The sequence below is a fragment of the Schistocerca serialis genome, chromosome 2 (assembly GCF_023864345.2).
Source record: "Schistocerca serialis cubense isolate TAMUIC-IGC-003099 chromosome 2, iqSchSeri2.2, whole genome shotgun sequence".
Classification (NCBI taxonomy): Eukaryota; Metazoa; Arthropoda; class Insecta; order Orthoptera; family Acrididae; genus Schistocerca; species Schistocerca serialis.
In genome coordinates this window covers 447,034,328-447,056,227 of record NC_064639.1, presented here as the reverse complement: position 1 = coordinate 447,056,227, position 21,900 = coordinate 447,034,328, and the positions used below count along the sequence as shown (strand labels likewise).

Here is a 21,900-nt window from a genome sequence, read left to right as displayed (position 1 = left end):
TTCTCGCCTCATTTCGATATACGTTGAGAAGGCACTCCACTTCGTGTACTTCAATATGGTTGGCGAGCAAACAATTAAGTAACGAAAGAAGAATAATGAGCTGTCCGACAACTCGGTAGAGTAAATACTGCACTACCGCAACAATACAGCAAAGTAGAGAGCTGCAGCAAGCTGTCGTCGCCTACAGCTCGCGAAGCCCCAGTAGTGTCTGTCGTTAATGCACTGGCTGTGGCCTCCGCCATGTACCGTCATGCGTTAATGCTTATTTTTGACACTTTTAGAATTACCAACCTATCTTAAAGTTATTAGTCTAATGAGGTACTGAAGTTGAATTTTTGAAGCAATTTAGTTACGTGACACAACCGTAATCTAACCCTTTGTGTCTTTACCGCGGGAAAATTTAGTTTTACCCCTCAGGGGTTAATTAACTCCCAGGTTGGGAACCACTGTTGTAAACCCTCTCTCTACTCTGATAGTGGAAGATCCGTGGCGTCACGCTCAGCCGAAAAAAAACATTTTCACTCCACCTCGATTGCCACTGCCAACCTTCACATACGCGATGAAGTCTACAGTCGATCACAACAGCAGAGGTATGTCTTATACACAAGTGAAGTAGACAAACGAACAATCATAACTACAAAAGGGGTGAAGAAAGGATCATGAAAGACTGTAGAATACACAGCTTTCCAGTCTTAGCGTGATGCATAATGCTTTCTTGTAGGTTTCGCACTGGAGCTTGGTTAGCACTGCGCGTGTCTGCAGCGTACTGTCTTTTTCCGAACACACGTAAGGTGAATTAAGTAGCGCCGCTTCCAGTTTTCCAACCTGGTTATAGCTGTAGACTGTAGGACTATATTTATCAGAATCTTATCTCTGTATGACACTTGTGAATGGAAATCAACAATTTATGCTAGAGATCACGGAAAACCCATGCACAGGGCAGTAATGTAATTTAGAAAATTGTCTCCGCAGACCTCTTCTCAATTGCACTGATGGATAATTTCCAACAAAATACTAGAATGAAAGTTACAATGCAGCATCGACTGCCACTTCTCTAGGGGCCGAGAGCTAACTCACACTGGAATTAAAAAATAGTGCTGGCCGGAGTGGCCGTGCGGTTCTAGGCGCTGCAGTCTGGAACCGGGCGACCGCTACGGTCGCAGGTTCGAATCCTGCTTCGGGCATGGATGTGTGTGATGTCCTTAGGTTAGTTAGGTTTAATTAGTTCTAAGTTCTAGGTGACTGATGACCTCAGAAGATAAGTCGCATAGTGCTCAGAGCCATTTGGGCCAAAAAATAGTGCCTGACACTTCACCTCCGTTGTTTTCTTTGTCAGCTAACACTTGGAATGACTTTCTTGCTTCGGATTTCATCCAAATACGAGTGCCGAGATTTTTTTACAATCAACAAGCGAAATATGAAGGTCTTTTATTCACTAGAGACAAAAATTAATTTCACTCGCCACTCTTTTAACACAACTGTAACCTTACAATGTTTTACAATAAAACACCTTTATTCGCAACGAAGCAATATTTCTGGATAGGCTGTCTCTATTTTGTTTTCAAACAAACACTTCGTTCCATTATCAGGAATTAGCTACTTTTGCCCCATTGCCCATTATATAGCTACATCACCCCATAAATTATGTTATAATTGCTACATGTTATCATCCACACTGTCATCCCTAAGCGGACAAATAGAATAGTTACTGGCATAACTACACGGTCAACTCAAAAACCACTTTCTGCAGCGCGGACGTGTAGGAACGGACTCATTGTGGTTCCGAAGACACCAACAGGGATGTGAAGCCATAGCGACTCCAGTGTCGTGGACAGCTGCGCTACGTTTCTAGCTGAGGCTCCATTGTGCGAACTTCCCAATAGAAGGGTTCTCACAGATCTTCGATTGGTTTAAATCTGTGACATTTGGTGGCCGGAGCAGTACCGTTACCTCCTGGTGCTCTTCGAACCACACGCGTACGTTTCATTGTCCTGCTGGCAGATGCCATCGTGCCGAGGAAAAAACAAACTTCACGTGGGAGTTGACATGGTCCCCAAGGATAATTACGTAGTTATATTGCTCCACTGTAGCTTCCAGAATGACGATGACATTCAGGGCCTGCTACGAAAACAATCCTCAGACCACAACGCTCCGTCCTTCGGTCTGGACCATTCCGACAATTATTGCAATTCCGCCCACGCCAAAGGCTATCATTCCGATGGAGCATGAAACATTCATCTGAAAAGGCGACCTGTCGCCACTGAGTGGACGTCCACTTGTGTTATTGGCGTGCAAATTCCAGTCTTCATCGCCTATGAATAGCACTCAACATGGGTGTATGAACCAGGAGCTTGCTGTGGTGACCCATCTGCCGCAATGTTCCCTGGACTGTCTTTGAGAAGGCATTGTTGGCAACCCTCTGGTTCAAATGGACTATCGCCTGCTCGACAACTGCGCGTCTATTCGCCCGTACACATCTCCGCAGTTGTCGTTCATCCCTTTCATCTATGGCCCATGGTGCACCACAGCTGCCTGAGCCCTCGGTGTCCATTCTGGATAGGGCCATTTCGCCATTATAGTCTGCTTTAACCATGTCGGAGCGTGAACAGTTTACAAACATAGCCGTTCCGGAAATGCTACCATCCTTGAACCGAAAACCAACGACCATCCCCTGTTGAACGTCAGATAAATCAACCCGTTTCCGTATTACGATAGCGACTGCACTGTTTTCCACATCCCCCCCAGACAAGCTTCATGTACCCTCCGCTTCTAGTGCTGCCACCTGCCGTTTGTGAGTGGTCGTTGCTCTTTGACGTCGAACATAGGCGGTAGTTAGATTAATGTGACTCGACCGTGTATTATAAATGTGACGTCAATATGAAAAAACAAATAAATAAATAAAATAAGAAGTACAGCACAAATGCGAGATTTTTGTCCATACCCGCATTCATAACACGTCAAAAAATTTCAGAGTGAGTATTTAACTGGAAACACACATGAGATTATCCAACTATGCGATAGTTGCACCCGAACATGCTGTGGTTGTGCTCAGCTCTTACTAAGTACCCGCTTTATGGAATCATAACATGCTCCAAAGACCACACAACTCTTTGTGTGATACAACCCGATAACGCCGAAAGGGACGAAATTGGCTACTCCTCATAATGATGTTCGGGGTTCATTTGAAAATTAAAAAATACACAAAAAATGACTTCTTTTAAGATATTCGCATAAGCTGTGGACGCATACATAAAAAAATGAAAGGCTACTGTTCGAAGACGTCTTGCCAAATCAATGCGCTACACTACACATTTCACTTGTGAACTGCCTAACCAACCTAGCTTAGTTAGCCGAAAACCACCGAATAATCAGGTGCTGAAGCTGAGTTCCTCTTGCGTGTTATACAGTAATAGAGATACGAACGATTTAAAGTTGTATATCTTTTTATCGCGGTCATAAGTAACACTATAAGAGAATATGTGTTTGTTTCCGAACCGTTTCCACAGTTTCTCAAAGAGTTCCGGTAAAATGCCCACAAAGACTGACGTTATTAGCATATCAAAAATTGTCACAACAAAACTAAATCTGGTCACAACAACCTGGACACATTTATACAGTATTTTAAATTTTTTCTTAAACATTTTCAGGAGCAACCTCCAAGAAGCCATCAGTGCAGGAAGCAGTTGTGATGGTGTTGTTTACCAAACGACGCATTTCCGTTCCGTATAGTTCACAATCCATCCTTTCTCCAACAAGACAATAAGGAAGTTCCCTGTACAAGGACGTTCTTAATGACAGCAGATATGAGGTACATTCTGGTATATTCATGTTAAACAGAAGGGCCAGAGTCGTTATTAATAAAACCTCGTTACAATGATGTATCATGCTAGAGTATCTGCTATGCTGGTCAATACAAAATGCACCATTATGCTGGCTGTAACACATTAATTTTCATAACGACGTTTCTTTTGTTTAAAAAAATGTTATGTGATAATTGACGCTAACTGTAGAAAAGAAATGGGCAGTATAAAAAAGTCAATTGTGGATACATGTGCAATTAGGTTAAGAGTAGCTGCTGGGTATTTTATATAATTTGAAAATCTCAGCAATAGTGTCCTACATATGAGCTTCAATGTAATGAAAACTCAGGTATGAACCATGAAATACGCACATCAAAAAAAGTTTTGCATCACCCCAGTTCCCACAACTCCTGAAGATAGACGTTGACTGTGGATATTGTATTGGAGACACAGTCCCTTTCACTGTTCAAAGATGTCACTAAACCCGCCCAAAGATGTAAAAAACAATACATGAGCACGCCTATTACACGGAGTGGGTCCGACAGCCGACCACTTTCAGTCATTCCACCAGGAAGGACGTACACCGTTCTTGTTGTCTGTAGTTCAACCATGCCTAGACGGTCAATACCGCGATTCTATCGTGTTCGCATTGTTACTTTGTGCCAGTAAGGGCTCTCAACAAGGGAAGTGTCCAGGCATCCTCGGAGTGAACCAATGCGATGTTGTTCGGACATGGAAGAGATACAGAGAGACAGGAACTGTCGATGACATGCCTCCCTCAGGTCGCCCACGGGTTACTACTGCAGTGGATGACCGCTACCTAAGGATTATGGCTCGGAGGTACCCTGACAGCAACGCCACTATGTTGAATAATACTTTTCGTGCAGCCACAGGACGTCGTTTAACGACTCAAATTGTGCGCAATATGCTGCATGAAGCGCAACTTCACTTCCGACTTTCATGGCGAGGTCCATCTTTGCCAGCACGACACCGTGCAGTGCGGTACACATGGGCCCCACAACATGCCGAATAGACTGCTCAGGATTGGCATCATGTTCTCTTCACCGATGAGTGTCGCATATGCCTTCAACCAGACAATCGTCGGAGTCGTGTTTGGAGGCAAGCCGGTCAGGCTGAACGCCTTAGACACACTGTCCAGCGAGTGTAGCAACGTGGAGGTTCCTTGCTGTTTCTGGCCGGCATTATATTGGGACGACGTGCGCCGCTGGTGGTGATGGAAGGTGCCGTAACGGCTGTACGATACACAAATGCCATCCTCCGACCAGTTGTGCAACCATATCGGCACGGGGCATAAGTCTTCATGGACGACAATTCGCGCCCCCATCCTCCACATCTTGTGAATGACTTCCTTCAGGATAACGATATCGCTCGACTAGAGTGGTCAGCATGTCCTCCAGACATGAAACCTATCGAACATGCCTGTGATAGATTGAATGTGGCTGTTTGTGGATGACGTGACCCTCTGAGGGATCTATCCCAAATCGCCGTTGACAAGTGGGACAGTCTGGACCAACAGTGCCTCGATGAACTTGTGGGTAGTATTCCACGACGAATAAGGCATGCATCAATGCAAGAGGACGTGCTACTTGGCATCAGAGGTACCGGTGTACACAACAATCCTGACCACCACCTCTGAAGGTGGTACAACATGCGATGTGTGGTTTTCATGAGCAATAGAAGGGTCGGAAATGATGTTTATGTTGATCTCCATTCCAGTTTTCTGTACAGGTTCAGGAACTCTCGGAACTGGTGTGATGCAATTTTTCTTTTTTTTCTGATGTGTGTAATTTAAGTGTAACACGAAGTCTCGCCAAGGTAAGAATGTTATTGTAACCAAATTTATAGCACGTAAAATTGACTACTTTGAAATGGAAAGTGCAGTCTCTGAATTTCGCCTGACAGGGGTGCATGTATCGTATACATCGAAGGATTTATGCTCTAGGTTAGTAGAGAATGCGGACATTAAGAGTTTTGATAGTTTCAACATAATGGAAAGGATTCGTGACTTAAATGAGATATTTTGTCTGCGTCTCCAGATCAGTTTGTGCAGGTGCTATCATCCGGCAGCTCTCTAACAGCAACCTGAAAATTGTAGGGAGCACATTGTGCTCATGTGGGAGCCTGAAAATTTTTGGATATTAGTGGTACTGTCTTATGGTACCAAAGTGCCGAGGTCAACAATCCTTAAGCTTAAATCTAACTTAAACTAACTTATGCTGAGGACGACACACACATCCATGCCCCGAGGGAGGATCAAACCTCCCACGGTGGGAAGTCGCGCGGACCGCTACAAGGCGCCTCAGAGCACGCGGCGACAGCAGCCTGGGTGGCAGCAACTGTTGCCGGTAGCTTACCCCAGGAGGAGTTGGACAGCAGGTGGTAGTGCACCGAGGCCGCACCCGCGCTCTCGCCGAACAGCGTGACGTCGTCAGGGTCTCCGCCGAAGGAGCGGATGTTGCGCCGCACCCACTGCAGAGCCAGGGTCTGGTCCTTCAGGCCGTAGTTGCCCGGCGCCGCCTCAGACTCCATGCTCAGGAACCCTGCAAGGCGACGTGTTCTGTGGCCTCCTTTTGCAGCAGGGTACTTCTTTCTTTAAAACATCAGCTGAGGGCGAAACTGTGGTCAAAGTGATCTACAGCCAAAAATATATTCTATTAGTTTATTTGACGACTATATTTATCGTCTAGACTCTCTTCACTCATGTACAATCACTAAAGAGTATCAAAATTGAAGACCTCGTTGCGAGAATGGGATAACTCACAATTTCAGGAGGCACAAAAAACTAATTTAAAATATTCTAAACTGGTATTTCATGCCATCATTTATACAGGCTTATGGTCTAAAACTTACTTTGTAGGCACAAAAGCAAGCGTCGCAAATTTTTTCCTTTACGCAGAATTAAAAATTTGGTTCACACAGGAAAAATGGAGTTATCCCCTTACTTGCAAGAGGGCTTCAATTGTATGGGGTATTCAGTCGGAGATGGTTCAGCAAGAAATCAGTAGGCCATTGTAACAACAGGCCATTTGTGCCAATTCCCATTCATTGTCACGTAATTCCCATGCATTTTTCTTCATATTTTTTCTAGTACAGCCATCTGGCCTTATAATGCATAACTCAGTGCTACATACAATGCTTGTATAAAAACCTAATAAACATTTGCTAATGTGCTTTCCGCCCATCTGCTATGGACCCAATTCCTCCTCTTACGTATGGAGCAAAGTTTCCGTTGGTATTTCATACTTTTGTGTATGTGATGGAAATAGAGTACAAAAGAAGCAAGTAAGTAGTCCAGGTCACATTACCTCAATCACAAGCAGCAGTACTAACACGCATATATGTTTAAACATCGGGCACCCTGTTTCGTACAACAACCACTCCAACTCTTTCCTCATCCACATTCCTTACCTATAGCAGCGAGGAGTCACTCCACAGAAGAGAGGTGTTTGCGCTCCATTACCAGGTTGCTGTGTACGCAAATACACATGGCACATTGCGAAGCCTGCAGAGGGTGCCACCAGCCATTCTCCACGCAAGGCGCCATTCACGATTTGTCGCCACACAGATCACTCTAATGAACTGGAACCTACTTATGCTTCCAACATGATATCTAGGCGGAGTCCTTCACATCTGCCACTGATTATGTCAGCTGCACCGAGGGTACTGACCAGAGACCACTTTCGGCTTCCGCTGGAAAGATCGCAGGTCGACATCTAACCGCCTTTCGCAGATAAATGTGGATGCGCAGCCACACTCGGGCATTCCTGTCGCGTTTCATCACCTGCAGTACATCTGCATCTACAGTTATCGACAAGCGATGCAGATCACCAATTGTGCAGTTATAACCAGCCGCTGTATACAGTTATAACCAGCCGCTGTATACGAGTGGTCGTGGAACATTAAACGCCGAATGTCTAAATGCTGCTAGCAAGTGGGCCACCTATCTCGTATACCAACGATGTGTCTGTGGTTGCGGCTTCGCTTTCAGGTACCTTGTGTGCTGGGTGCGAGACTTGTTTTGCTGAAAACAACTCAAGCTCTACAGTCGTTGTCAGTGCATCCTACTAATTCTTTTCTTTGCTATTTGGTCAACCTGAGACCATGTGACTGTTTTAATTCCTTTTCAGCTGCTCTTTTCTTGTCCTCCAATATTCTTTCATATTTTCACCATTTCCCTTTTTTCTTTTTTCAGTGCACTTCACACCTGTTGTTCTACTGCATTTCTCCTGTTATCCTTATAAACGTGACAATTTTCTTCAAAATCATAGCTTTCTGCTTCTGGGATCCAGCTTGCTCTTAATTTCTTTTCACAGAGGTAGCTAAAATCTGTTCTACCATCCTGTTGTCATTAATCCGATACAAATGTCCTAAAAATGTCAGTCTTCTTTTCATTGTTGCTTATGTCATTTATTTTCTATTCTTGTTTCTCTTCTTCTTGTTGCACCAAACCATTATCTAAACATTCTTCTCTCTAACACTTTTAGTTAGTCTTCCTTATAACTCAGTACCAGAGATTCACTTGTAATGCATTCTTTTTCCGTTTTCTTATATGCACTTTTATTGTAAATATTTTTTTGTTCTATACACCATTTCCACTCTCTGTATTCATTCGTTTATAGCTGATTTTTTAATTTAAAATACATTTTTATATCATTTAGATTTCTCACAGATAGTGGCTGAATGGGGGAAGGTACACATTATCAAACCCCTGCCCCTTTCATCGGAAATGTAAATAAACGGTAAATAACAGCAACTCACCGAGCACACCGAGCCGGTAGTTGAACGTGACCAGTATGATGCCACGTTCGATGAGAAAGTCCGGTCCGAACTGGGCGCGGCCGCCGTCACCCTGCACGAATCCGCCGCCGTGGATCCACACCATCACCTTGAGCAGGTCGTTCCTGCTTCCGAACGTTCTCCTCTGTGGACAGAAGACGGTGGAAGTCAATGCTCTAGTCGTTACATGATGCAGCATGTACACTCTAAAACTACCTGCTTTTCTGATTAAATCTTTGGCTTATCCGTTTTAGCTTTATACTGGCTCACTTATTCCGTGAATATTATTGCCATCTGATCCACGAGCTACTCATAACCACGTAAAACAATACAACATTGTATATATAATTCATCGTTGGTCATTAGAACGGGGAATAGGCACTGAGGCAGCGTACACGGTCCTGTCACATTAATGTGAGCACCGCCTATTTTCGACGCCAGCTTGCAATATCCACTCATATACGGCAGGCGACAGCACTGCAGCGGAGGGTATACAAAGTGGGTCGGGGGGGACGTGGAAAACAGGCAGTCATTGTGAGGCCTTAGTTGCTTCCTGCGTGTACAGTATTCAAATAGCTTACAGGAATGCAACCGGATGAGGCCATCGACAACCGCCGATGTTGTTTGGCCTCATGGAATTGAGAATTTGAATGAATTCTTACAACACCTGGCTTCAATCCACTCGAATATTTGTTTTATTATTGAGGTGGAGAAGGGTGGCTGTCTTTCCTTCCTTCATGTGTTGATCATAAGGAAAATGGGTGGTTCACTGGAACATGCCGTTTATAGGAAGCCGACACGCAATGATTTGTGTCTGCAGGCTGACAACTGTCACCATCCGGTTCAACATGAAGGGGTACTTGGTACCTTGCTTCACAGGGCCCATGTCATCTCGGACCCTGAGAGTTTGTCAGCTGAGCTGGGCCTACTGGAAGGCAATTTTTGTCACAATTGTGTATTGTGTATTGAACTGGGGACCTAGTAACGACAGAGAGACTTCGTCCCACCGTAGACCGCAGTGGTCCACAACCCCACAGCATGCCACAGCAGTCCATCCACCCCACCGCCGTCCCGCACTGAACTCATACTGTGCGTTTCGGCCCCCATAGGACTTCATATTTTGAGTACAGGGTTATAAATACAAAATCAAATAGGGGCACTGCAGGAGTAGATCTAATAATGAATGAGTAAATAGGAATGCGTGTAAGCTACTATGAACAGCATAGTGAATGTGTGGTAGAGACCTGGAAACAAAGAAGATTTCAGACTGATTATGTGTTGGTAAGGTAGAGATTTCGAAACGATATTTTAAACTGTAAGGAGTTTACAGGAGCGGATATCATTAAGATAATAATTTATGGACTAGTAAGTCCAAGTAAAAATGAAGAAATTCCAACGAATTTAGAAATGAAGGAGATGTGACCTCCATAAGTTGAAAAAAAAATCATAGATCATTGAGAGTTTCAGAGGTAGGTTTTAACATCATTTGACTGAAAAAAAGGGAATAAAATACAGTATCGAACGAACGGGTAGCTTTAAGAGATGAAACGGTGAACGCAGCAGAGAATAAAATACGCTAAAAAGCATGAGTTAGCAGAGATCCTTAGATAGAAAAGGAGATACAGAATTTAACTGACGAAAACAGAAAATTGAAAATGCAGAAAATGGACCAGGCGAAAGAGAATATACACGTCTTAAATAAGACTGACAGGGAGTGAAACTCGGCTAAGCGGGAATGGCTGAGTACAAATGTACGTCTGTGTGAGAACGTATAACTAAAGAAAGATAGATACTGCCTATAAAAAAAGTTAGAGACCTTTTGAGAAAAATAAAGCAACTTTATGAAGCACACACTCCGCTGCAGAGTGAAAATCTCATTCATTCAGGTTAGTTACAGTCCCTCAACAGGCCTCCTAACCAACACACAGCCATCACTGGCGCCGAGGTGGAACCCACTTTCATCAGAAAACACAGCAAACCTCCATCCCGTCCTCCAACGAGCTCTCGCTTAACACCACTGAAGTCACAAATGGCGGTGGTCTGGGTCAGTGGAATGCACCCTACATGGCGTCTGCCAAGGAGCTGTCCTTGAAGTAACTGTTTGATAACACGTTTGTTTGTGTGTCCATCTTCTGCAGCAGTCATTGCATTGCATTACATTGCAGTCAGCTCAAGACAAATAACCTGCAATAACAGACCTTTTGCAGGCCTCTGTGGCCGAGCGGTTCTAGGCGCTTCAGTCCTGAACCACGCGGCTGCCACGGTCGTAGGTTTGAATCCTGCCTCGAGCATGGATGTGTGTGATGTCCTTAGGTTCGTTATGTTGAAGTGGACTGATGACCTAAGCTGTTAAGTCCCATAGTGCTTAGAGCCATTTGCACCATTTGAACAGACGTTTGATAACAGTCCATTGTGTCGCTGTGATGCCAACGGCTGCTCAAATTTCTGCTGGAGATGAAGCATGATGCGCCAGAGCTATACGTCGAACAAGATAGTCTTTCTTCCCGGTAGTGCCACGTGGCCGTCCGGGGACCGGTCATTTTGCGACCTTGCTTTCTCGTGACACCTCAGCCAACTATCAAGTACAGTGACTATAGTCCAGCTAAGTCTTTCTGTAATATCGCAGAAGAAACATCCAGCTTCCCATAACCCTGATACACGACCTCGTTCAAATTGAATGCTGTATTGATAATGGCGTCTTTGTCGTCGTAAGGGCATTCTTAACTAACATCGGCTCACTGCGTCGATTCTCAAAGGTAACTAACGCTGACGACCGTTACAGAATGTATTTAAAGCGAACCTGATTTGCATCGTCATAGTGGCTTTGCTAGCGCCATTCTTATGCGACTAGCGCGAAATTTAAATAGACATACCCTTTAAGATGTAGAAGCACGCCTACCGACTTTCGTTTACGGCGCACAACTCCTTCTCGATGGTGCCAATACCTTTACCGGCAGTATTTTAATAGATAAGTAGTGTAATCATCACTCCAAACCATTAATCATATCATCTCTGCTGCTAAATTCTCTGGGAGAGCTCCAACATATGCGCGACTAGAGAAACAGATGACGACTGTCGAATCGTTGAAATGTCTGATTGTAATGCATTCGAAAAATTTTAGAAGTATGTTAATCGAGTGATAACATCGTGGGAAGCGGCTGAAAAATATCTGGTGGGATACAAATAACAAGTAAAAGACCAACAGAAAAAACCACGAAACAGTGCTGAAGGCGGCAACTTAATTCACATATCGGATCTGCTGAATATGATTCATAGGATTTACTTTTATACTGTTCGATGCTTATGTTTTGCAGGAGATTAACTGCGCTAGTTTCCATGTCGGCAAATATTCAACATAAAACAACGACAATTATGTGTTCCATATGAAAGCTCTCATGTTTGTAAAGACGTTCTTGTGAGACTGAAAATCTGCACTTACCTGCGCATGTGGAACATACACGTTGAGATAAAGGCAATCTTCCTTGCCAAGGTATGCACCGGAGTCATTGACCTGGGGGCAAGGAGATCCTTCAACGGTTGCGTCGAGCTCGCCAATCCAACTGCCTTTTGGTACTGGAGACTGTAACCAAAACGAAATAGGCAACTCTTATCTTGATAACGAGTAATCCAGTGCAAGGAAATGAAATGGAAGATGAGCTGAAGAATTTCACACAACTTAATGTCTTACTGTTTGATTTACTCATGCGTATTGATAAACATATTTCTGTGTTACAGAAATTTACATTTATGCAGTAACTTCCTGCAGCGGAGTACCGTAGGTCTCTAGAAGAGCGTAGCGTTCCAAAGGATTGGAAAAGGGCACAGGTCATCCCCGTTTTCAAGAAGGGACGTCGAACAGATGTGCAGAACTAAAGACCTATATCTCTAATGTCGATCAGTTGTAGAATTTTGGAACACGTATTATGTTCGAGCATAATGACTTTTCTGGAGACTAGAAATCTACTCTGTAGGAATCAGCATAGGCTTCGAAAAAGACGGTCGTGTGAAACCCAGCTCGCGCTATTCGTCCACGAGACTCAGAGGGCCATAGACACGGGTTCCCAGGTAGATGCCGTGTTTCTTGACTTCCGCAAGGCGTTCGATACAGTTCCCCACAGTCGTTTAATGAAGAAATTAAGAGCATATGGAATATGAGACCAATTGTGTGATTGGATTGAAGAGTTCCTAGATAACAGAACTCAGCATGTCATTCTCAATGGAGAGAAGTCTTCCGATATAAGAGTGATTTCAGGTGTGCCGCAGGGGAGTGTCGTAGGACCGTTGCTATTCACAATATACATAAATGATCTTGTGGATAATATCGGAAGTTCACTTAGGCTTTTTGCGGATGATGCTGTGGTATATCGAGAGGTTATAACAATGGAAAACTGCACTTTGCAAGAGGATCTGCAACGAATTGACGCATGGTGCAGAGAATGGCTATTGAATCTCAATGTAGACAAGTGTAATGTGCTGCGAATACATAGAAAGAGAGATCCTTTATCATTTAGCTACAGTATAGCAGGTCAGCAACTGGAAGCAGTTACTTCCATACATTATTTGGGAGTAGGCATTAGTAGTGATTTAAAATGGAATGACCATACAAAATTAATCGTCGATAAAGCAGATCCAGACTGAGATTCAATGGAAGAATCCTAAGGAAATGCAATCCGAAAACAAAGGAAGTAGATTACAGTAAGTTTGTTCGCCCACTGCTTGAATACTGCTCAGCAGTGTGGGATCCATACCAGATAGGGTTGGTAGAAGAGATAGAGAAGATCCAACGGAGAGCAGCGTGCTTCGTTACAGGATCATTTAGTAATCGCGAAAGCGTTACGGAGATGATAAATAAACTCCAGTGGAAGACTGCAGGAGAGACGCTCAGTAGCTCGGTACGGGCTTTTGTTAAAGTTTCGAGAACATACCTTCACCGAGGAGTCAAGCAGTATATTGCTCCCTCCAACGTATATCTCGCGAAGACACCACGAGGATAAAATCAGAGAGATTAGAGCACACACACAGAGGCATACCGACAATCTTTCTTTCCACGAACGATACGATACTGGAATAGAAGGGAGAACAGATAGAGGTACTCAAAGTGCCCTCCGCCGCACACTCTCGGGTGGCTTGCGGAGTATGGATGTATATGTAGGTGTAGATGAGAACTAACTGTGACGTACTGCGGATCAGTCGTGTCTCCAAGCTGAATACTGCAATACACTGCTTTGCAAAACTTAAGAGCGAAATAGAGGTCACTATAGCACCATATGGAGCTGGCCTCGAAACACGAGGCAGTTGAAAGAACGGAAATGACAGTGTGTGTCAATTTGCTAACAGTTCTCATGTACTGTTATGGTTTTCTTCATTACAACGTGGATAGGAGACATTTGGACGGCTTCACATGGGAAAGAATCATCGGGAACCAGGAAGGATGAAATGCGACGAGTGTAGCCCAGGAGTTTGGTATTGCCCACAGCGTTGTTTTGTGGGCATGAGGAACGTTCCGATCCACAGGCTCTGCTGCTCTAAAGAGAAGGAGTGGTCGAGCACAGCCAAGAACTGCTGCTACATTGTGTCTCGGGCAAGAAGGGACCTACGTCAAACAGAGCCTGTAATTGCAACCACGTTTAAGAGGACTGCAAGGAAACAAATATGATGGTCCAAAGTGGCAAGGCGATTGCTTGAGTGTGGTCTTTTTTTCCCGTCGACCAACACTTTGTGTTCCATTGATACCCGCCCATCGGCGGTAGCTTTTGAGATGGTGCCAAGGGCATAGGAACTGGAGCAACAAAAACTGGGGTCGTACGCTTGTATGTGTCCACATTCAGTCTGAGCAGTCACTCTGAATATACCCTCATGTGGCGAGAGGTGTTAACAGGTAATGCACCACGGAACATTGCCGGCCGCGGCGGTCTAGCGGTTCTAGGCGCTCAGTCAGGAACCGTGCGACTGCTACGGTCGCAGGTTCGAATCCTGCCTCGGGCATGGATGTGTGCGATGTCCTTAGGTTAGTTAGGTTTAAGTAGTTCTAAGTTCTAGGGGACTTATGACCACAGATGTTGAGTCCCATAGTGCTCAGAGCCATTTGAACCATTTTGAACCACGGAACATTTTCGAATGTTTCCGTACCTTTTGGTGGTCCAGGTGCAATGGCATGGGTAAGTATGATGTTGCATGGCCGTATTGTCCTCGAAATCTTTGAACACAGGAAACTCACCAGTCAACGTTATTGTGATACTATACTTCTTCCTCAAGTGTGTCCTTTCAGATGTGCATTCGACGTTTACTTCATTTCGAAGAATGGCAATGTGCGGCCGCATCGAACAGAACAGGTGGAGAAAGAACGAGGACATATTTGGCGAATGGGTTCGCCTCCCCGTTCCCTCGACTTACATCCCATCGAGCACGTGTTGATTACGTTGGGGAGACGTATGGCAGCACGTCCACGTACACCAGCGATCATTCAGCAGTTATGAACCGCACTGGTGGAGGCGTGAGATAAAATAGGGAACTCAGCAGAGGATCACGTATAAAGACAACGCCTACTGGAAGTCCTTTGATAGTGGTTAAAATGATGAAAGGAAAGCATATAAAAACACAGCAAATCAAGCATATGAAAGGAATTACAGAAGTATAGACAGTGAGGCTGACAGAAAATAGGAGAATTGTATGAGAAACCGCTGTAGGACACATACAAGGCTAAAGAAGCATGCATAGTTACATATCTACAGGAAAGATAAATGCCACCAATAGAAAAGTCCGACGTTTGGAGGAAAGTCAAGCAGCTGTATGAATATTAGAGCTCAGATAACAAGCCAGTACTTGGCAAAGAAGGGAAAGCTGAAAGGAGGAGGTAATATGCAGGTGCCTATTAAGGACGACAAATTTGAGGACAATATTATACAAAGAGAAGAGCAAGTGTCGCTTCCACGGGGATCTCTAGGACAAGACTAGATTAATTGCAGAGCGCACAGAGGCATTTCATTGTCTGCATTCCGTACATGATTGGAACAGGAGGAATCATGAGCTGCAACGCCGGAAAAGAAGAAGAAAAAGAAGAATATGAGGAGGAGGAAGAAAAAGACACAAAATATAAAAGAAATGGAAATAACAAGTTGCTGACAAGTCGGTATTTTGGTAGCCGTTGGTAGAACCTGTTCGAATATTTCACATGAAGAAAATTGCTACCATCAGATTTAAACGGTCTCCATGGCAATGATACATGGTCGTTGTAATTCAAGTACGAACATGTGAGCTGCGCCATATCAGCGGGAAAAGTCTGATTAAGGTGTCTAATCACATCATTAAGCGAAACTACAAAAACAGCGATGTTTCACCAAAGCTGGGCAATAAGCCAACCAACTAGAAGACTATACCATTTTGTTTAATGGTAACGTGTTCCAGTTCACGTTGGATCATAACAGTGTTGACGAGAAATTGGTTTCACTCTGGGAAAAACTTTAATACGGTCGTGTGCGCACTTCGTAATGTCCAGGGCAGCAACATAAATCACTGTGAATTCAGTGTGATTACTGTCATTCGATTAAAATGTCATTACTGTTCACCTCATTGCGTATTTCTTTCAGAGTCCTTGTGTTGTATATTCTAGAAATGATTTCTTTGTAGGGTCCGAGTTTCATTGAGCTGTTTTACTTGGCTGTGACACATGCTGCGGACGTTACTGTCGTCCTTAAGTTTCACACACCGGTATGTAAAATTATAGCTTACATGTTGATACCAATTGGAAGAGCAGATGAATGGTATAAATAATATTTAGGAAACTTCTTTAAGGTGAAACTAAAAGCAGGGTCTTCACTGTTGAAAGTGTAACGGGAATTTTACTTTTAGGAGCAGAGGAGATAGCGGATAGGTAAAAATGGTGCATTGTCGGTCTCTATGAGGGGGAGAACTTTTCTGATTACTTGATTGCCAAAGGAATGGCAGTCGATGAGAAAGAAATTGGACGTCCACTATTAAAGTCAGTATTTAGTAGAGCTATGGAAGACTTCCGATATAATATGGCAGAAAAGTTGGATATGTCCTCGGAATTTGTTAAATCATTGGGGAAGTTCCAATGAAGCTACTGTTCAAGTTGCTGAGTATAATCTTTGAACCTGATGACATACTAACAAACATTCTGATAAATGTAATCCACACAATCCCGACATCATCAAGGGCAGGTAAGTGCGTGAGCAACTGCGGAGTCAACTGAACGGCTTATACTTCAGCTTAGTGACAAGAAAAATATAGAGAAAAATGGAAAAGAAAATTGAGGATCCGTTAAATAAAAATCAATTTGGCTTCGAAAAGATAAAGCCACGTGGAAGGCATAGTAATGTTGGGCTTGATGATGGAAGCTAGACTTGAGAAAAATCATATCACGTTCACAAAATTTGTGGATCCTTAATGATTTCCGAGATCGTATATTGCATGTGTCTAGCTTCAACTACTATTTCGCCTTCAAAGTCTGTTAATTCCCGTCGTGTGGCCATAATTACGTGGGGCCCCTCTTCACATAAATCACCTGAGTACAAATGATAGCTCTGCCAATGCACTGTCCATTCTATACCTCTTGTACGCTATACTAATGCTATCGGTCTATGTGCATGTCGCTGTCCCGTGGCTTTTGTCACCTCAGTGTAAACAGCTTAGGAGAAGACCAGTTCGGTATTTGGGATGCAGGAGCACCCCAGAAATTACTTTAAGACTCCACTAACGAGAAGAATGATTTAGGAAGAATACAGAATGCAATATAACTACTTTTTTTAGTTCTTAGACAGGATAGTATCAACGACAGAGACAGAAACGTAGTGTGCTCACTTTATGTGCAGAAGACTGGAGTATTAGCGTAAGCACCACCAGTTTGAACACATGGGTAGCCCACTCTCACCGGTGGTAGCGAATTTGTACATGGAGAACTTCGAGGAGGAAGCCCTGTCGTCATCCGTATGGAAACCTACTTGCTTTTTCCGTTACGTTGACGACACGTTCGTCATCTGGCCACATGGTATGGATAAACTCCTTGACTTCCTTACACATCTAAACTCCATACACCCCAACATCAAATTCACTATGGAGACTGAAACGGAGGGTAAATTACCTTTCCTTGACGTCTTGGTCAAGAGAAGGGCTGACGGCACCCTAGGTCATGGGGTGTATCGGAAGGCTACGCACACTGATCTGTATTTGCATGCAGACAGCTGCCACCACTCTTCACAGAGGAATGGGGTACTTAAAACTCTAGTACATAGGGCGCGCACTATCTCTGACGCAGAGAGTCTACCCCAGGAATTGGAACATCTGAGAACTGTATTTCGAAAAAATGGGTACTCAGAGTGGCAGATTCAACGTGCTCTCCGCCCAACCACTGCAGCACAACCTGTTGAGATGGATGAAGTCACGAGGGAGGAGGTAGGCACTGCATTTATTCCATACACAGGCGCACTCTCGGGAAAAATCGCCCGCATTCTGAAGAAACACCGGGTCGGAACTGTGTTTTGTCCTCCAAATAAAACTCGTGCACTGGTGGGGAGCGCCAAAGATGACCTCGGTTTGAGGAAGGCCGGCGTGTACCAGATTCCGTGTCAATGTGGCAAGTCGTATATTGGTCAGACGATGCGTACCGTCGAGGATCGATGCCGTGAACACCAGAGGCACACTCGACTGATGTATCCGAGCAAGTCGGCGGTCGCTGAACATTGTTTGTCGGAAAATCACGCCATGGAGTATGACCGCACGAGGATTCTGGTACAGACGTCGAGATACTGGGACAGCGTTGTTAGAGAGGCCATCGAAATTCGCACCAATGACGACCTCATAAACCGTGACTGTGGCTATAATCTTAGCAAGGCTTGGGAACCAGCAATCGGGTTAATCAAGAGTAAATCGAGCAGACGTATAGTTGTGACGACCACGGCCATCACGCCGTCGCAATCTGTTCCACCGCGCGACCGTGGCGCTGGGCGCGGACGGCGGAGGGAGCGCGCCGCGGGCGGAGGGTATTTAAATCGGCCGCCGCCGCGACCGAACCCAGTTCCCTCTGAGTAGCCATAGCGTACGGATCTCCGTGCCGGCACGTTCACAGGAGCTCAGTCCGTCAGTTCACCTGATGATGGCGACATGTTTGATCGCCGAAATATTGTGCCCGTTGGACACTATAGACCGGCAGCATACCCGTGGATATTTTGATTATCAAATACGCCGGGAGAAACTCAAGAATCACACAAAGGATGTAATTGGCCATGATCGACCGTTGTGTCATCCATCAGCCAATGGCGTTATGAAGATGCGGTTTGGAGTGGAGGGGTCAGCACATAGCACTCCAGGACGCTGTAGTGTTAGCTGACCTGGTGACGCTACAAGTCAGTCAAGTATACCTTCAATTATCATCACGAAGCTGAGTGCATCTCATTCCGGTCGTCTGACCAAAATCCCTGCCAGTACCGAGAATCGAACCAAGGCCCTCTGCATGGCATCAAGATGAAGGCTGGAGTAGTCAGACTAAATAAATGCCACACGGCATTGCTGGTTGGGAAATGCTAAATTGTGCGTCCAGCCGACTGTCGGAAAGGGTGTTCATCTTCTGGCGAACATTGCCCCATTCTTTGTGGGTATAAGACTGCTGTGTTTTATGTAAAGATTGTTGAGTGTAGATGAGGGTAACAAATGCCTGTTTAGTGTGGTATGATGATGATGATGATGATGATGATGATGAGAGAAGGGAGAGAGGCAGAGTCAATGTGGCACAAAGCCTACTCCTCTCGAACAGCACCAAGGGGCTTCCGAGTTTAACGTCCCATCCGACAGACAGACCATCAACTGTGTCACATGCCCTCACTCTATGAAACACTGAGAAGAAGTTTGGAATTTAATCTAGGACACTGGAGCAAAGACTGGTGATCTGGCCTTTACACCATCGCCTAATCTCTTCTTTCCAGCAAAAGACTATCAGTGAACATTTCATCCACCACCTCGATTCAAATCGGCTTACTTCCGAGTCGAGAGCCACTGCACGGTTGTCTCTCAGATTCCTCAGCTACAGAGGAGGGTCAGCATTGACGAAATGGTGAAAGAGGCCAAAATCAGGAATCGATGCTCGTTTTGAAGGAAATCAAGGGCTATCACAATGAGGGAGCTGTTTGCCACTGAAAGATAACTTGGTTGATGAGGTTCGCTGATTACACAGAAATAGGTGCCGAATACGAATGGAAATTGACTGAATGCTTAATGAAATAGCCGACTGCTATAATATGACCATAAACAAAACGAAAACTAAGGTGTTTATGTGCACAGCTTGTGTATATGCTATATGGCTAAGTAGCACTTGGACAAGAGACTCTTTACAAGTCAATGAATTTTACAGTCTTGGATGTCCAATCAATAAAGGTGGAAGAAGCATCATACACAAGAACTGTTCAAGGCAAAACGGCTTCCTATAAAAATAAACAGTAACTGAACAATAGGGAGGAGAGAAATGTAACGATTAGAAGATTATGAGGTTTTTGGAGGCAAGGCAGATTGACGGAGTGAGCGATGAAAACGCCCAGAAACGTAGCAATGAGAAGATATTTCCAATAAGAAACATAATTAATCGAGAAGATAGAATAGTTGGACACTCATTACGACATGAGTCGCCATCGAAACCCGTAGATGGAGGAGTGGTGGAAGGAAAAAATCCCGTGGGCAGGCCCCGATGTGCGTGTGTAAAGCAGATATTAGATGGTGTTGGACGGAGCATTTACGATGAAATGAACAGTATCGCTTTCAGGCGACAGGAATCGAGGACTGCATCAAGCCAACTTTACCAGTGATGAGAAAAAAATTAACAGCAACTTAGTGCCGGATAGTCATGGCCACCACATACTGAACCAACGTCAAGGCCTGGGTCTCAATCTTTTTAGCACTGCAACTGCGTGCTGAGTAAGTGTTTAAGGAGACCAAAAACTAAGGCCATCAGTGTCCTGTTCACCCCCAGGACAAAAGGAGTGTACTGAATCAGTCTGCGGGTAGAGTAAACTCCGCGCGCAAGTGTTGGAAAGCGTATTAATTGTTTGCCTGGCGTGAATACGAGATAAAACATGGGAATCGGCCTAGTTTTCAACTAATGAAATGTGGGAGAAACCACACCCAGGATGGCCAGCACACTGGCCCAAGTCATTTATCTGCTGTGTGGAATCGATATGGGGCCAGAATACCACCCCATCCCGGAAGAGGTCACGTAAATACACGCGGCTACACGAACGTGTTTTTCACCACAGTATAAAAAAGTGACTGCATTTGATACCTTCTACACTAATCTGCCTGTCGGTTGGATATTTTGTGATAGAGAAGCTCTGCTGTTGCCTTCAGGAGAAATGTAGTTGACAGCAGAATCGATTCTCAGTCTTTCTGACGTCCCTTCATTCCACACTAATCCACAACACCACATAGCATTGAATGTGTGTCTCATTTTTTTTTCTCAGTCGCCAAACGTGAGCAAATAGCAGATGTTTGTAACGAGATAAATAGAACTGAATGAAATATCTTATAATTCAAAAAAAATGGTTCAAATGGCTCTGAGCACTGTGGGACTTAACTGTTCAGGTCATCACTCCCCTAGAACTTAGAACTACTTAAACCTAACTAACCTAAGGACATCACACACATCCATGCCCGAAGCAGGATTCGAGCCTGCGACCGTAGCGGTCGCGCGGCTCCAGACTGTAGCGCCTAGAACCGCTCGGCCACTCCGGCCGGCTCTTATAATTCACAGTATTTTATTCACCATGTTAGTTTGCCCAAAACTATTATCATTGCCATGAGCGAAGAAATATCGTATGAGGCCATATAGTCCTTGTAATCGATAGTGAGATCGACAGGAAACTCTATTTTTTTTTTTTTTTTTTTTTTTGAATGACAGGGCTACTTGCTGCTGAATTCAAATTATCGACAATGAAAGTAACGTCAAAAGTATATAATGGTAATTCGGTAAGGAACGGAGATGTATTAACATCCTAATTAGAATAGAACCAGCAGAAGAATTGGAATAATTCCTCTACCTAGAAGCCGGGAATGCAAAATGCTCGAGCGAAGGAAATCAGGTGAAGTATTGGAAGTTTTTCTGCAAAATACGCTATAAGATATAAAGAAAAGAAAGATGCATCACAAATGAATTATCCAGATGGGACGGAAATTGGCAGATCTGATATACATGTACAGGAAAACAAATGATTACAGTTGTAAGGTCAATTTCACACCTTACATAAGAGTTGTATACATCATAATGGGAAGGTGAGTATGACACCTAACTTACTTCGGGGGTAAT

The 21,900-nt window shown here is 44.3% G+C and overlaps 1 protein-coding gene across 1 annotated transcript in view; it reads right to left on the bottom strand.

The window, feature by feature from the left end:
- LOC126455595 (cholinesterase 1-like) overlaps nucleotides 1-21,900 on the bottom strand; it is a 120,944-nt gene that overhangs the window by 64,281 nt on the left and 34,763 nt on the right. Inside the window, exons 3-5 of the mRNA XM_050091351.1 lie at nucleotides 12,037-12,177; nucleotides 8,580-8,742; nucleotides 6,176-6,361 (exon numbers count right to left, since the gene is read on the bottom strand). Coding sequence (XP_049947308.1) covers nucleotides 6,176-6,361; nucleotides 8,580-8,742; nucleotides 12,037-12,177 — 490 coding nt within the window. The remainder of the gene's footprint in view (nucleotides 1-6,175; nucleotides 6,362-8,579; nucleotides 8,743-12,036; nucleotides 12,178-21,900) is intronic.